Source organism: Manis javanica, chromosome 5 (assembly GCF_040802235.1).
Source record: "Manis javanica isolate MJ-LG chromosome 5, MJ_LKY, whole genome shotgun sequence".
Taxonomy (NCBI): domain Eukaryota; kingdom Metazoa; phylum Chordata; class Mammalia; order Pholidota; family Manidae; genus Manis; species Manis javanica.
Genome location: NC_133160.1, coordinates 4,340,694 through 4,356,302, shown reverse-complemented (window position 1 = coordinate 4,356,302; position 15,609 = coordinate 4,340,694). Strand labels below are relative to the sequence as shown.

At 39.5% G+C, this 15,609-nt stretch overlaps 1 protein-coding gene across 2 annotated transcripts in view; it reads left to right on the top strand.

Moving 5' to 3' along the window:
- RAB22A (RAB22A, member RAS oncogene family) overlaps positions 1-14,559 on the top strand; it is a 46,346-nt gene extending 31,787 nt beyond the window's left edge. Inside the window, exons 4-7 of one of the 2 annotated variants that reach the window (XM_073236405.1) lie at positions 5,928-5,999; positions 6,088-6,194; positions 6,845-6,929; positions 13,519-14,559. In XM_073236405.1, coding sequence (XP_073092506.1) covers positions 5,928-5,999; positions 6,088-6,194; positions 6,845-6,929; positions 13,519-13,620 — 366 coding nt within the window. In that variant the 3' untranslated portion in view covers positions 13,621-14,559. Of the gene's footprint in view, positions 1-5,927; positions 6,000-6,087; positions 6,195-6,844; positions 6,955-13,518 lie in introns of both variants that reach the window. The other variant, XM_037006354.2, reaches the window with a different exon arrangement.
- Positions 14,560-15,609: the final 1,050 nt, after the last annotated feature.

The following is a 15,609-nucleotide window of genomic DNA, read 5'->3' as shown; positions in this document are numbered from 1 at the left end:
CCCACTGCTTCTCTCTTAATAGCCAGACTCTGAACAGTGGCCTGCAGAATCCTGCACGGCCTGCCATGCCTCCCATCCTCAGCCCCCTTCTGGTCCCTAATCCCTCAGCCCCGAGTCCCAGCCTCCCACCTCCACTCGTTCCTCAGACGTTCTGAGGAAGGTCAGCCTTCCGCTTACCCATCAGCCTTCAGAGATGTCTTCTCCCGGAACTCTCTCTTCCTTCCACTTGGAGTGTGGCCACCTGGCACCTTATGGCCTTTGGGCTGAGGTTCAGTGTCATGCCCTCAGTGTTTCTGAACCCCTGTACCTAAGCAGAGCCCCAGTTCATTCTCCATCCTCACCTTTATTATTTTCCTCAGGACCCTCATTACAAGTTGTGCTTGGTTGTCTGTGTGCTTACCCTTCTTGACTGCTCTCCCTGTAGACTGTGATCTCTGAGAGCTGAGACAGTGTCTTGTTCACCTCTGTGTTCCCAGTACCTGGCAGTATCTGGCAAGAGTTGATGCCCAGATATTGTTTGAACCCAGTCAGTACCTGAACTCTTCAGGGTATTTCTTCACATACTAAACCTTCCTTGACAGCCCCCATCCATGGGATTGTCACCTATTTCCTTCCTTGTCTGTCTGGGGGCAGAGACAGTCCTCACATCTGCTCTCGGCCCATGGCATATAGTATTGATGCCAGTGAGTTTATGTGAGTTTATTATAGATACAGAAGGACAAATCCACCTACTTCTACCTTGTGAGTATTGCATGCCTCAAATTGTATATTTCTATTTGCATATTTATTATTTAGTTCTCTATAATAATGAGATTGATTATGGAACCGAAAGTTATCATATAATGAAACCCCTTTATGATGAACTGATCATTTGAACATCCTCCCCATTTGATCCTCACATCTGCTACTATATACAGTTTGGACAGGTGGATTGGCTTTTTAAACAGTCCAGTTGCAGTTGATTGCAAAGTGATTTCATTAAGTCAGTGAAAGTGGTTTTGGAGAACTTTACAAATACCATGTAAAGCTATTGCTTGAAGAGCTCTTGTTAAACATAATGAAGAGAAAAATACTGATCGAGGTAATGATACGAGGTAATGATTTGTGTGTCAAGGGGTTGAGATACCTAGAGAAAACTGAGGAAGTATTCAGGCACTTGTGTAAAAATTCCCTTTTTATGATAGAACTAGGAGAGTCAAACAAACATGAAATGATAGATACCATATTGTGCCAGCATATAGTTTTATCAGAAGAATCACAGTCAAGTTCTCAATCAGCTTTGATGTTCAGGAAACTAGCTCCTGATTCAATAGTAAACCTAAGTTTTTTCTAGTATCAGATAAAATGAAACTATTTTCCTAATTTAAAATGTATTTTCTCAAGATAAACTCTTTGTCAGACCTTTCTTTCCATTTTTACTATCCTAAATGAATTCTTTCTAAGTGACCTTTTTCTACCAATCATGCTTGACTAGCAAGGGTCCCTGCAGTAGTATGGAGACAGACTCCACACCGGGCACAAATAACCGTCACAAACACACATCAGAACTACATCATAAAATGTAGCAACAGCATTTCAAATACTTGCCATCTGCCTGTGGTCCTTTTAGAAAGCTTCTTAACCAGAGTCTAATAGTGCATCCAGATTTATGTCCCTGAATCTTAATGTGATGACTTAAACCTCATGACTATTTCCAGAGGTCAGAGCATCAGGAAGGCATGACTCATTGTCACAGTAGTCACCTAGGGAGCTGTTCTCGTGTTTAAAATCCAGGAAAAGTGCAACACCTTAGTATCATCTAGATCTGGTCTCAACACTGGCCTGTGGGCCACGTCCAGTCTGCTGCCTGTTTTTGTTAGTAGTTTTATTGAAACCCAAGTGCACTTCTTTGTTTACATATTGCCTATGTCTGCTTTCACTCTTCAGTAGTAGAGTTGAGTAGCTGTGCTTGGACCCACAAAGCCTGAAATATTTACTACCTGGCTGTTTCTAAAAAAGTTGGCTGACCCCCAGTCTAGAGTCAGTTTTGGAGCATAGATGTGCTGACATCCTTTGAGTATTTTAAGCCACCACCTTCTTTCTTTACAACACAAGGACACGGCAAGAGTTTTAGTGTTAGAAGTGGAGTGAATTGTGACAGACTGACCTTTCCAGAGGTAGCAATTACACATGAACTCTGGACAAAACACTAAAAAACAACTATTTGAAGGCAATGTCAAGCAACCGGATGCAGTCAGGGACTGAAAGGAACATATTGGGTGATACTCAGCATTTTTATTGTTTTTCCCCAGATGGCGCTTGCCTGTCCATGTTGCACAGGGTAGTGAAGCCTCAGGCAGAAAGGCCGTCTCTGGCTTGTAGTATTTGAGGACAGAGTTTAAGGCTGCTAGAGCAGTTGGAAAAAGTGAAGGCAAATCCCAGAAAAGAGAGATCCAACAAAGAGGGAAGCCCCCAAATCTCATGAATTCCCCTCAGGTCTTTGCTTGACCCCTAGGTTGCAAGTCCTAAGTAATTCTAAGGAGAGACACTAAGGAACCCAACAGAAAGCAACAGCTAGAGGGGTGACAATACTGAGCAGAGTCCCGGCTGCCACTCACCACAGGAAAACCGGGTGTGCCGGAGAGTGTGAGCCTGGCATGTTGGGGGTACTGGCAAACACCCTCAGCTTCCACTGGACTTCAGAAGAGCCTGCATCCTAGGACTGCAGGCAAAGCCAGGGAGACCCAGCCTGACCCTGTGTAACACCAGGCTCAGCACTACGGGCCAGTGTGTTAACACTGCAGAGAAACCTGCGTGTTCAAATATGTTCAGAGATGTAAAGGGAAAGTAGTCTTAACTACAGATGGGGAATGTCTCACAGATTGGAAACTAATAATCGAATGGAAATGCTGAAACTGAAAACTATAATGTCTAAAATGAAAAATCCACTGGATTGATGATGAAGCAAGTGAGCCAATGAAAGAGGCGAGAAAGAGCTGGGAGGTTAGATGCAGTCTCAGAGCCACAGGGACAGGGTCAGACAGTCCCACCTGTGTAACTGGAGACCCAGAATTCAAAGGGGCCGAGCGGGGCAGGAAAAAAACATTTTGAGAACTAATGGCTGAAAGTTTCCCAGATTTCGTGAAGCATATAAACTCACAAATCTAAGAAGTTCAGCAAACCCATGAGTATGAAGACAGCCACATCTAGGTACATCATACTTGAATTGCTGAAAACCAAAGGTAAAGAGAAATACCTTGAAAGCAGTCAGAGAGAATAAACACATTATATACAGGGGAACAACAGTACATATGATGGCTAGCTTTGCGCAGAAACTGGAGCCAGAGGACAGTGCAGCAATATCTTCAAAGGGCTAAAAGCAAAAAAAGTCAGTCTGTCTAGCTGCCAGAATTCTCTTCCAAATATGAAGTCTAATGACATTAAAAAAAAAAAAGCTAAAGCTGAGATGATGCAGCAGCAGTCCCAGAAAGTTTTTCAGGGTGAAGGGAAGTGACCCCACATGGTATCTCAGGTCCATAGGAAGAAATCATAGCCGCTGGAAATAATATATATAAAAATATTTTTTTTCTTAAAAGACTACTGGCTATTTTTAGTGTTTTAAGACTATACTTACAGAAAGCATAACATTGAATTATACGGTTTATAGTATGTAGATTTAAGATCCTCGAGAACAGCACAAAGGACAGCGAGATAAAAAGACCCTCTCAGGGTTCTGGTGTTCTACGTAAGGTCACGCGTTTTAAACTCTGGACTGTGAGGGAGAAATGAATTATAGTTACAAGAATATTTAAAACTGTAACAAAAAAGCTGATCTAAGAAGACATAACTAAAAAGCCAGTAGGCAAATGAATATACTAAAATTGAAGACTAAAAAAGTATTCAGTTAATGCAAAAGAGGGGAGGAGAGGAAAAATATGACTTACTTTTAATGGAAAAAATATAAAACAAGTAACAATGTGGACCTATTATCAGTAAGACCAAATATATTGATAAGCACATCAAATGTGAAGGAATAAACATTACACTTAGAAGGCAGAGGTTGTCAGGTTAGATTAAAAAAAATCAGGATCGAATCACGTGCTGGTATAAGGATTATCTCAAAACATAAAAACAGGTAGCTTGAATATAAGAAAATAGTTAAAGATACTCTATGCAAACCATGAGCGAAAGAAAACCATTCTGGTATCAAAAAATATTAGTAAAATAGACCTGAAGACAAAGAGTTATTGTCAAGGTAAAGAAGGATGTTTAATAAGAGGGGTGTGGGATTTTTTGTGATAATATTTTGTGTCTTGGTGGAATGGTGTTTACATGAATTTACATACCCATTTGTCATTTTAGCAGAAGTTAAGATCTTTTATCAAACTTAAGATTTTTGCTTTCTCTATATAAATTTTACCTTACAAATTTGAATGCAAAATAAAAACTCCAACCACTACATAAAGGCCGTCACCAGTATAATTCGTCAGAATTGAAAGCTGTTGCCATAACCTTTGTTCCCCCATGTGCTTGCTCTGCTTACGCTCACCCCATGGAAGTCAATCAGTCTTTTCTACCTAATCATGTTTCTTTTTCTGTATTGCTTTTTGTTTACAACCCTTATTTTGCTCTTCTCTCTAAAATTTGAATTTTATTGGAAGTTACCAGGCTTCAGCTCAGAAGCAGGGAATTTTCTCACAAAGACTAGTTCTTATGTGTTGACATCTGGAGCTGACATTTAGTTTGCCATTGCCTGTACTTAAAAAGTTTTTTTATTCATTCACTTGCCAATTCTTGCTTACCTGCAGTGTGCCTGGTGCTAGGCCCCAGAGATAAAATGGTGCACTAAACAGACATGCAAGCTCCCCTTCACGGAGTTCGCAGTAGTAATTTCATTTACTTTTGTAAAACTCAAATTCGTATGAAAAGTGTAAAAGCCGATGGGCTCATTGGATCGAAAGGTACAGAGTCTTTAATTCTGTATGTGAATTTCTCTGTGCACCAGGCGTTCACCTCTGATGACAGTGCCCACCTATAGGTGATGGCAAGCCACCAGAACCAAGAGCAGGAAGGCCCAGTGGCATCGCATCCTGGGTCAGGGTCAGGTTTCCTAGTCAGGCTGTAAGACAGAGGTCAGGTACAGGTACAATTCTCATCTTTAAACATTAGCATCATTCACTGAGTGAGCTGCTCACACTGGTAGATAACTCCGCCCAGGAACCTATGCTGACTGATCATACATCTCACACTCATCAAGAGAAGTGGCCCGCTGAATCAGTCTTGCCATTTAAATTGTTATTCCTCTCCTTGCCTTCTCTTCCCTCCCTGTAGTGTATGTGGAGGGCAGAGGTGATAGGTGGGAAGGAGCTGGACTTACAGAGTTAAATTCATGTAAGTGAAATGAGATATGTACCTGCATTGGGGAATTGCCATGTGCACAGAGATATCAAAAAAGCGAGTTACAAACTCATCCGAGTAGGGAATGTAAATGTGTACTCATTTCTGTACTACAGTCAGCATTTAGATTACTGGGTTATCTTTACGACATCCAAATGCATTCATTTCTCTGGAGAACTATTCACAGCATTATTTTTATCTCCTTGATAATTTGGAAAGCCAAAGTTTAAAGGACTATTGAACAAGTGAATTTGGAAATTACAACATTGAGTTAAATTAAAAAGCCTTTTTAGCTGAAACAATTGTTTATAGCACCATATTTAATTCCTGTAAAACTGTATTCTAAACTATCTTTTGAGAGACATTTCAGTGTTACATTGAAAGTTTTTGCCTTTGATGATTGCTGGTTCATTTGCTTTAAAGCATCATGTCATCTTCTTTGGCTTGAGAGAAAGATTACTTTTTGTGCAAGGATAATGGGCTAAAAAGTCTAATAAAAAGCATATTTAACCAGTTGTCCCAATTTTGTTATTTTTCCCCCTTCTCTGCAGTTCCGTGCCTTAGCACCAATGTACTACCGAGGGTCAGCTGCAGCTATAATTGTTTATGATATCACAAAAGAAGTAAGACTTGCATGTTTTCTTTAGACTACTTTGAAAACTCTCTTTTGGCTGCTTAGGTCCCCAGTTGCTCTACTCTTTTGTGTTGCAGGAGACATTTTCAACATTAAAGAATTGGGTAAAAGAGCTTCGACAGCATGGCCCACCTAATATCGTAGTTGCCATTGCAGGAAATAAATGCGATCTTATCGATGTTAGGTAAGTTATTACAACAGGAGATGTCCGTGCTGATTCTGTGTTCCTTTTCTGACTGAGCAATATCCAATATAAGAATCTTGCTTTTATTTTATCTCTGACATTGAAAACTTTCTTAACTGGTTGTTTGGTTGGAATTCTAAAGTTTCAAACTTCTTGGAGCTAATGAGATTTTATATATATGTGTGTGCATATATAAATATGTGTCTGCGTGTCCATAAATATATATGCGTCTATCTATATATATAGACAGATGTATAATTTATCTAAATGTTGTTATTGAATGTGACATTATCCGAAATAAAGGTAGCCCCCAGCTCACATGACATAGGGTACTTGAATGGGGAAAACATATTTTAAGGAAAACACATTTATTGACAATTTCTCTGGACTACTTCCAGGATTCCCAGTGCAGGGACTTTGCTTTTAGGGGGATAGAAGCCCCTGCCACTCTGATCATTACATTTGAGGCACTACCAGTAGTGCCAGGTTGTGTTTTGTACCATAGAAGTGACAAAATTGGGAGGGCCATGTATTGGGGCTCAACCACCAGCCATTCATGACGTCCTCTGTCATCATAAATTTAGCTAATTACTGGGTAGGTGGGGATAGGATTAACAGATAGAATTTGATTTGTAATTGTTGCCTTCCAGAGAAGTAATGGAGAGAGATGCTAAGGACTACGCCGACTCCATCCATGCAGTTTTTGTAGAGACCAGCGCAAAAAACGCGATAAACGTAAATGAACTCTTTATAGAAATTAGTGAGTATCTCTGCTTTATGGGTTTCATCTGTGCAGAGCAACGTAAAACAATTATCTTGCTGGTTAGAATTCCCTTCATTCGCAGTATAGTCTAGTCTCTGATAAGCGTTCTGAGCACGGTGAGGTTTGAGAATGTGAGACTTGACAGCTGGTTTTCATATTGGTGTTTAATTGCCAGAGAACCGCTGCCTGATGACTGGTAGTCCTGTTAAAAAGAATGTTCCTGGTAAAATAGCGCACAGAGCCTTGAGGTCCTGGAAGCTGTCATCTCTCCCTCTTTCTCTCTTTAAATGTGCTTCAGTTAGTCATTGAAAATCATCGCGAATGTGAACAAAGTAAAAGAACATGAAATGTATGCGTAATTCCATTGTAAGAAAACCCTAAAAAATTAATACTGAGCCAATGAAAGGTAAGCCCATTCTTTCCCAGCTACCTCCTTCCCTTTCCAGAAGTGGTGATATGATGACACCGGCTGGGAGAGGGCTGCTGCATGCCTTGGAGTCCTCCACAGATGGTTTCCATGTTTATTTGCTGCATTTAAATTCATCAGAGTATCTGTGGAGAACTGTTCCAAGCTCAGGAGACAGCGGTGAACTAGACAGGCGTGGCCCCTGCACCCTGGAGTGCACGTCCTACTGTGGGAGACAGGGTGAACCCAAAACTAAGTAAGGTCCTTTCAGATGATAAACAGTGATTAGAAGAAAATAATACAAGCTGAAGTGAGAGTTTATCTGTAGGCAGTCAGGGAAGGCCTCTCTGAGGAGGTGACACTGGAGCTGAGACCTGACGGAGGGGGCCGTGCAGAGACCTGGGATTCTTGCTAACTGAACATGTCAGGTTTCTCTATGAAGGACAAGAAAAGGCCCAGAGGTCACAGTGAACTTACTCATCAAGGTCCATCCTTGGTGAGACCTGAGATTACTGAAGCTGGCAGTGCCCTTAGCCACGTGAAGGAGGGTTATGAACTCCAGCATCCCCCAGTTCCAGGCAGGGACAGCCCACCTGTGGAGCCAGTACTGGGCCTGGGGCACTATCAGAAGCACTGGTGACACTGATGACAGCTGGCAGGTTGGGGGTTGTGCTGGAATGTAGACCCCTGGTTGCTGGGGGAGGGGGAGTGGCAGGGGAGGTGAGTATTTTTATTTTTTGATGATTTTAGTTTGTTCAGAGAACCAGAGGTCTGAATATTATGTAACATGTTCCATTGTTTAGATTTAGCCACTAATTCCAGTGTTTTCAGAGTACTGTGCAGGCCTACCCAGCCCCTGTGCCACTGGGTAGGCAGTGGCCTGGTGGGTACAGCCTGCAGTCCAGCGCCAGTCCAGTCCAGTGTCAGTGTTGAAAGTCATGAAATTTATTGTCCTCCTAGATTGTAAATAACAGTTACCCAGATAGATGTGTGCCTGAAAGGCAACCTGAGGCCAGTCAGGAAGTTTTCACAGTTCAAGCTAAAATATGAGTGTGGTGTCATGAGTGTGCTAAAATTAATCACTTTTTTTTAAGTGTTCTTTAATCTTGCAATATTGAAAACAGGAAGGTAGTGAACTACGCCAGTAGTGAAAGTGCTTATATAAAAAATGTGCATGTATATACTCATTTAACTGTGAAAAATAAAAAGTATATGTTCACAAAAATTAGAAAACCTTAGATATGAAGTTTGCTGTCTATTAGGTGTTGTAAAATTTCATTAGCACAGTGCTTAACGCACTTTTTATTGAAGTGTAATATACACACAGAAAAGCACTCATGTAAGAAGTGTAAAGTCAGAGGTTTTCACCAACAGTATCCTCCTGTCCTTGGCACTGAGACCACTGCCCGGAACCTCACTCTTTCCTTTCCAGTTCCTCCTCTACCTGCAGAGGAGCCACCATCCTAACTGCTGACTTCCAGTTTCTTTTGCCTATTTTTATACTTTTTTTTCTTTCTGCTTTTAAAATTTTTTTGATGAAGTATAGTTGATGTACAATATTATATTGGTAAAACATAGTGATTTGACAGTCACGTACATTACAAAATGCTCACCACAATAAGTGTAGTTGCCATCTGTCACCACACAAAGGTATTAGAATATTCTTCACTATACTCCCCGTGCTGTACTTTTCATCCCTGTGACTTATGAGTGGAATTTTTTTATCTTTATCCCCTTCACCTACACATCCCTCTGCCCCCTCCCTTCTGGCAGCCACCGGTTTTTTCTCCACATTTATGAGTCTATTTTTGTTTTGTTTGTTGTTTTATTTTTTTAGATTCTGCATATAAGTGAAATCAATTTGTAACTTATTTCACTTAGCATAATACCCTCTAGGTCCACACTTGTTGCAAATGGCAAGATTTCATTCTTTTTTATGCCTGATTAATATTCCATTGTGTATATATACTACATCCTTTTATCCATTCATCTATAGATGGACACTTAAGTTGTTTCCATATCTTGGCTATTGTAAATGTTGCAGTAAACATAGAAGTACGTATACTTATTTGAATTAGTGATTTTGTTTTCTTTGGGTAAATACCCAGAAATGGAATTACTGGGTCCTGTCATATTTCTGTTTTTAGTTTTTGAGCAATCGCCATACTTTTTTCCATAGAGGCTGCACCATTCTAAATTCCCACCAGGAATACACAGGTGTTCCCGTTTCTCCACGTCCTTACCAACATTTTTTATTTCTTGTCCTGTGGATACCAGCCACTCTGGCTGCTGTGAGGTTGTATCTCGTTGTGGTTTTAACGTGTATTTCCCTGGTGAGTTTAGCATCTTTTCATGTGCCTGTTGGCCTGTCTTCTTTGGAAAAAGTCTATTTGAGTCCTCTATTTTTCTGTTGGGTTATTTTGTTTTTATGGTGTTAAGTTGTATGAATTCTTTATGTATTTTGGATATTAATCCCTTATCAGTTATATCATTTGCAAATATCATCTCCTATTTAGTAGGCTGCCTTTTCATTTGGTAGAGGGTTTCCTTTGGTGTGCTTTTTGGTTTGTTGTAGACCCATTTGTTTATTTTTGCTTTTGTTTCCTTTGTATGGGGAAATGTATTCAGAAAAAAATTGCTAATGTTCAAGAGTTTTCTGCTTTTGTTTTCTTCTAGGAGTTTTATGTTTTCACATCTTATATTTAGGTCTTTAATCCATTTCAAGTTTATTTTTGTGGATGGTGTAAGAATGTGATCTAGTGTCATTTTTTTGCGTGTTGGCTGTCTAATTTTCCGAACACCATTTATTGAAGACACTGTTTTCCCCATTGTATATTCTTGCCTCCTTTGTAATATATTAATTGACCATATAAATGTGATTCAATAATTATATACCTTATAAAATGCTCGTGACAATAAATGGAGTTACTGTCTGTCACCGTGCAGTTATTAGGTATAACTGTGTTCCAATGCTGTACTTTCTGTCCCTGTGACTTATTTATATTATAACTGGAAGTTTGTACATCTTTATGCCCTTCACCTATTCCACTTATACCCCCACTTCCCATACTTTATATATTTTTAAATAGATATATCTGGCTTCTTTAGCGGTGCTTTACATTTGTTAGATTAATCCGTGTCATTGTACGGTTCATTCTCATCATTGGTGTGTGTGTGTGTGTGTGTGTGTGTGTGTGTTAGAGTCATTACACATAGTACCTCTGTGAACATTCTGCTTCATGCCCAGTATGTACACATTTTTTGTTGGGTATGTTTTATATGCAGGAGAAGAATTACGGGGTCATTGTATATGCACGTATTCAGTACTAATTCACTTCCAGCGTGTGTTCAAAGTGGTTATCCCAGTGCACACTCACACCAGTGGTGTATGAGAATGCCTGCATTTTTAGGACAGTTAATGAAGTAGAGCACCTCTCTAAATGTTTACTTACTTTTATATAATATCTTTTGTGAAGTTTTGCCCACTTTCCTATTAGGTTATATTAAGCCTTTTTCTTAATGTTTATAGTTTATTTTGGATATGATTCCACTGTTGATTTATGTGTTTTAGAAAGATCTTCTACTTGGTATCTTGACTTTGATTTTTGAATCAACTCTTTGTATGAATTGGAGTTTTTAATCTTACTGTAATGCAATTTATCCTTATTTTTCTTTATAGTTAGCATTTTTTGGCTCCTGTTTAAGAAATCGTTGCCTATTCCCAAGTCACGAAGCTGTATTTCTAGTATCTATTCATTGAGAAATGTGTAATGACAGGAAACTTTAGTAAATCTTTTAAAATTGAGATTAATTCACAACAGTGTCCACAGGCATTTTTAATGTAGTTGTAGGACACACTGGGAGACACTTTCTAGTCATGCGGAACCCTGCTGTGTGCTACCGACCCAGATTCACAGGCTGCTCGACATGCTGGAGGCTTTAGGCTTTAGGCTTTAGGACCTGAGAATTGGCAGGTTCTGTCTCAGCCTTGTTAATGCCGAACAGTGCATATGTCAATTCATGCTTTCAGAACACCTCCATGCCAGGTACTGTGCCTGGTAGGTACTGGAAACATAAAGATGAGAAATAGGATCTCTTCCCTTGAAGAGCTTAGGGTCTAATTCAAGGGAGATAGTTGCATAAACAAATATATAATAACATGCTTTTGGCTCCTTATTAATTTCAGTGTGGTGTGGGAGAGAGTTAGGAAGTGGGAGAGAGTCAGGAAAGCTTTTGTATAAGAAGCAGCCCTGCAGTGATCAGCTAGGTAGGTGGATGGGTGATGTAAGGTTTCTCTCGAAAATGACATTATGCATCACAGAGCAGTAAAGTGAAACCTGTTCATTCTCATGCATTGTTGGTAGGAGAAAAAAGTGGCACAGCCTCTTCAGAGAACAGTTTGGCAGCATCTGTCAAAATTTAAATTGCATGTCCTTCTTGCATTTGTGCTAGACATACACTGGGAATACAGTATGTGTGTCAGATAAATACCCAGGCGTAGAACTGTGTGACCCAGCCCTTCTACCCCTGTTAGTTTATCCTACACATGCATTCATAGGGTTGCAAGGATGTTTGTTTTTTGGGGGGTTTTTTTGGGGTTTTTTTGTAGATAATTATTTTTTATTGAAGGGTAGTTGACACACAGTATTACATTAGTTTCAGGTGTACAACACAGTGATTCAACATTTATATACATGATAATTCTAGCTACCAGCTATCACCATACAAAGTTGTCACAATATTTTGACTATATTCCTTATGCTATACATTACATCCCGGTTACTTATTTATTTTACAATTGGACTTTTTTTTTTGAGAGAGAGCATCTCTCATATTTATTGATCAAATGGTTGTTAACAACAATAAAATTCTGTATAGGGGAGTCAGTGCTCAATGCACAATCATTAATTCACCCCAAGCCTAATTCTCGTCAGTCTCCAATCTTCTGAAGCATAACGAACAAGTTCTTACATGGTGAACAAGTTCTTACATAGTGAATAAGTTCTTACATGGTGAACAGTATAAGGGCAGTCATCACAGAAACTTTTGGTTTTGATCACACGTTATGAACTATAAACAATCAGTTCAAATATGAATATTCGTTTGATTTTTATACTTGATTTATATGTGGATACCACATTTCTCTTTATTATTTTTATTTTTAATAAAATGCTGAAGTGGTAGGTAGATGCAAGATAAAGATAGAAAACATAGTTGAGTGTTGTAAGAGAGCAAATGTAGATGATCAGGTGTGTGCCTGTAGACTATGTGTTAATCCAAGCTAGACAAGGGCAATAAAACATCCACAGATGCAGAAGATTTCTCTCAGAACAGGGGGGATGAGGTTCTAAGCCTCACCTCTGTTGATCCCCAATTTCTCACCTGATGGCCCCCTGCAAGGACGTTTTTTGCATTATTGTCAATATCAACAAAATACTGGGAACAAACGAAATACCCATCAACAGGGGAATGAGTAAATTTATGATACATCCATACAATGCAGTATCATAGAACTTTTATTAAAAGGAATGCTGTGATGGAACAATCCCCAGGGTATATAAGTGAAAAACAGCGAGGGGGAGAACAGTACACACTGTCTGTGTTTTAAGAAGGGAGACAAGTACAGGTGTGTGTACAGTGCATGTCTGTCACACCTGTCTCTGGAAGGTGGCCTCTGCCATGAGCATTTTATTGATTTTTTTTTTTTTACTATGTGCCTACAATACCTACTCAGAACATTTTTTTAAAACATGTAATTTTTTTTTAATTAAAAATTTTTTTCTAACTGCTATGTGATGTCCTTGTTGAGACCCTAGAAAAGAAACAGGACATTAGTGGGAAAAGTGACGGCATCTGAAAGAAACCAGGAGTTCAGTTCCTAGTGATGTACCAATGTTGAATTCTTCATCTTGACAAACGTCCTGTGTAATACAAGAAAGTAACACGAGGGGAAATCGGGGGAGGGGCATACAGCAACCCTCTAGCATATGTTTGCAACTTTACTGTAAGTCTAAAATTATTCCAAAATTGACAGTTTATGAAACATTTTTTATTTTAATGAAAGCTGTCAGATTGCATCTGCAAAATTTTTGTGTCTGAGAATGAACAGATTTGGAAAATTAGATCTCACTCCCTTTCCTTCCCTCTTGGTTTAGGTCGAAGAATTCCATCCACTGACGCCAACCCGCCATCTGGCGGTAAGGGCTTCAAACTCCGAAGACAGCCTTCCGAGCCGAAGCGGAGCTGCTGCTGACTGAGCTCAGCCCCCTAGGCCTGATGATGAAGTAGGTGGTCCTGAAAGCTAACGGGAGGCCTGGGTGCCCTGCCGCCAGGTTTCGCCTAGCCGGGCTTGGGTCTTCCTCATGCATAAAGGGTTCAAGGAAAGTGACCGGTCCTGTGTCCTTTCTGGAGACTGCAGCAATAATATTCCAGCGTGTGGACTTCTGTTATGTAAAGAATCTCTGGTGTGCAAAGGGACTACATCATTGGCTTTTGACATTGTGAAAAGGAACATATAATTGTATAGATGGTAGGATTAAATTGAGTAGTTTTGTAATCAGGGTTTTATGTAACATTTGTAAAGGGAAATTTAGCACTTTCATGGTTCTGGAGGGAAAAAAAGACCTTGTGGAGATTATAAGTTCCTTGGTTTTTCCCATTACCGCTGTTATAGGTAGTTGTATCATTTAAAATGTGATAGGTTGTCATAAGTAAAGGGGTGGCAATTATTATTTGAAGCTAAAATGGATTATTTATAGGACTGATGGAAACGATTTCATTCCATCTCTAAAGCACTTTTCATTGAGTACATTAGCCCAGATTGCATACAGCAAATGAACAATAACAGCAGATGCAGAGCTCACCCTGGGTCTGCATTCCAACCCTGTCATGTGTGTGTCACCAAACACATTACTGGCAATTTTTATATAAGCTGTCATGATCAAGATTGCGGTGATAGAGAAGCTGCCTGGAATAAATTGAGTTGCATATGTTTAAACTAACTAGCAGTGGTTTTGAAAGGAGAAAGAAAATGGTGTAAATGCTGTCAAATTTTTATTTAACCCAAATACTTTGGAGGGGAAATCATTATCTGTTGCTTAGCATATGTAAAGTTGTAGTCTATATTTATAGACCATTGCTTAAAGATTATAAATTATGTAAATACATTAATAAATTCTGTTTCATTCAACACTCCATTTAATCTTGCACCCAGTCTCTTGTGTATGTCCACCTATCTTAGCCTATCCACAGAGACTCTCTGAAGCACATTCATGTTGTGCACAAAGCATAGAGCAGTCTTGGCCTACAACAGTCTTTAAAGATTTCTCTGCCTGGCCCTCCACCCACCCTCTCACCTCCAAATCCCATCTGGAAGTCATCATGACCACATACACCACTTTGACAAGCCTGACTAGCCCCCTCCTAGCCTTGGGGTAAAATAAAAAATTATAAACTCCAAGTTCAAGTCACTCACCTGGTCTTGGTAATAAGTTTCTTTTAGCTTTTACAGCAACCTCAGACCAAGTGTTTTAAGAGAGCTTTCCTTGTTAACAATTTAGCTTATAGCTTATCTTTCCATTTCCTTTATTTTCCTTGCTTCTGTTAGTGGTTAACACTCTTTTCCCTCAGGGAGCCTAATGAGGTTTTTAATATAATCTAAAAATAAAGCACCGAAGTGAAGTTGGGGAAAATTTGTTCCTGGTCTAATTTGGCACCCTTCCAACCTGAGTATTGTAAGGGAAGGAAATTTACAAGATTAAAAGGAAATGAAACAGCTTGAATCTCAAACTAAATTTTGTTTTCAGAGCTATCCTTAAGGTGAACAGTCGAAACTCTTAAAAATAATTGTTACTTCTTTGTGACCCCCACTTGATATGGATAGATTTTAATGGGAAAATTATAACCCAGATTAAGTAAAAAATTATTTCCTTTTCCCTGGTGTATATTTTAAGCATTTGAAGTTGTTTATTCTTACTGAAATCACAGAAAAGGAATGTAGTTAGGAAAATTCTAACGTTTTGTTTAAAATACTTGGGACTCTGTCCCCCCCCCCCCCCCCACTAGCATCCTGCTTTCTTTCCAACATGAAATTAGCAAGCTTTGGGAGAAACCCCGTCATTTCCAGGGTGGGGCTCATTACAAATAAAGGTGGCTTAACTTTACTTCATATAAATCCAGATGGATCAGGGCATCTGGCCACTGCTCCCATGTGTCCCAAACATTCCACTACTGGGCCTCTATCTCCA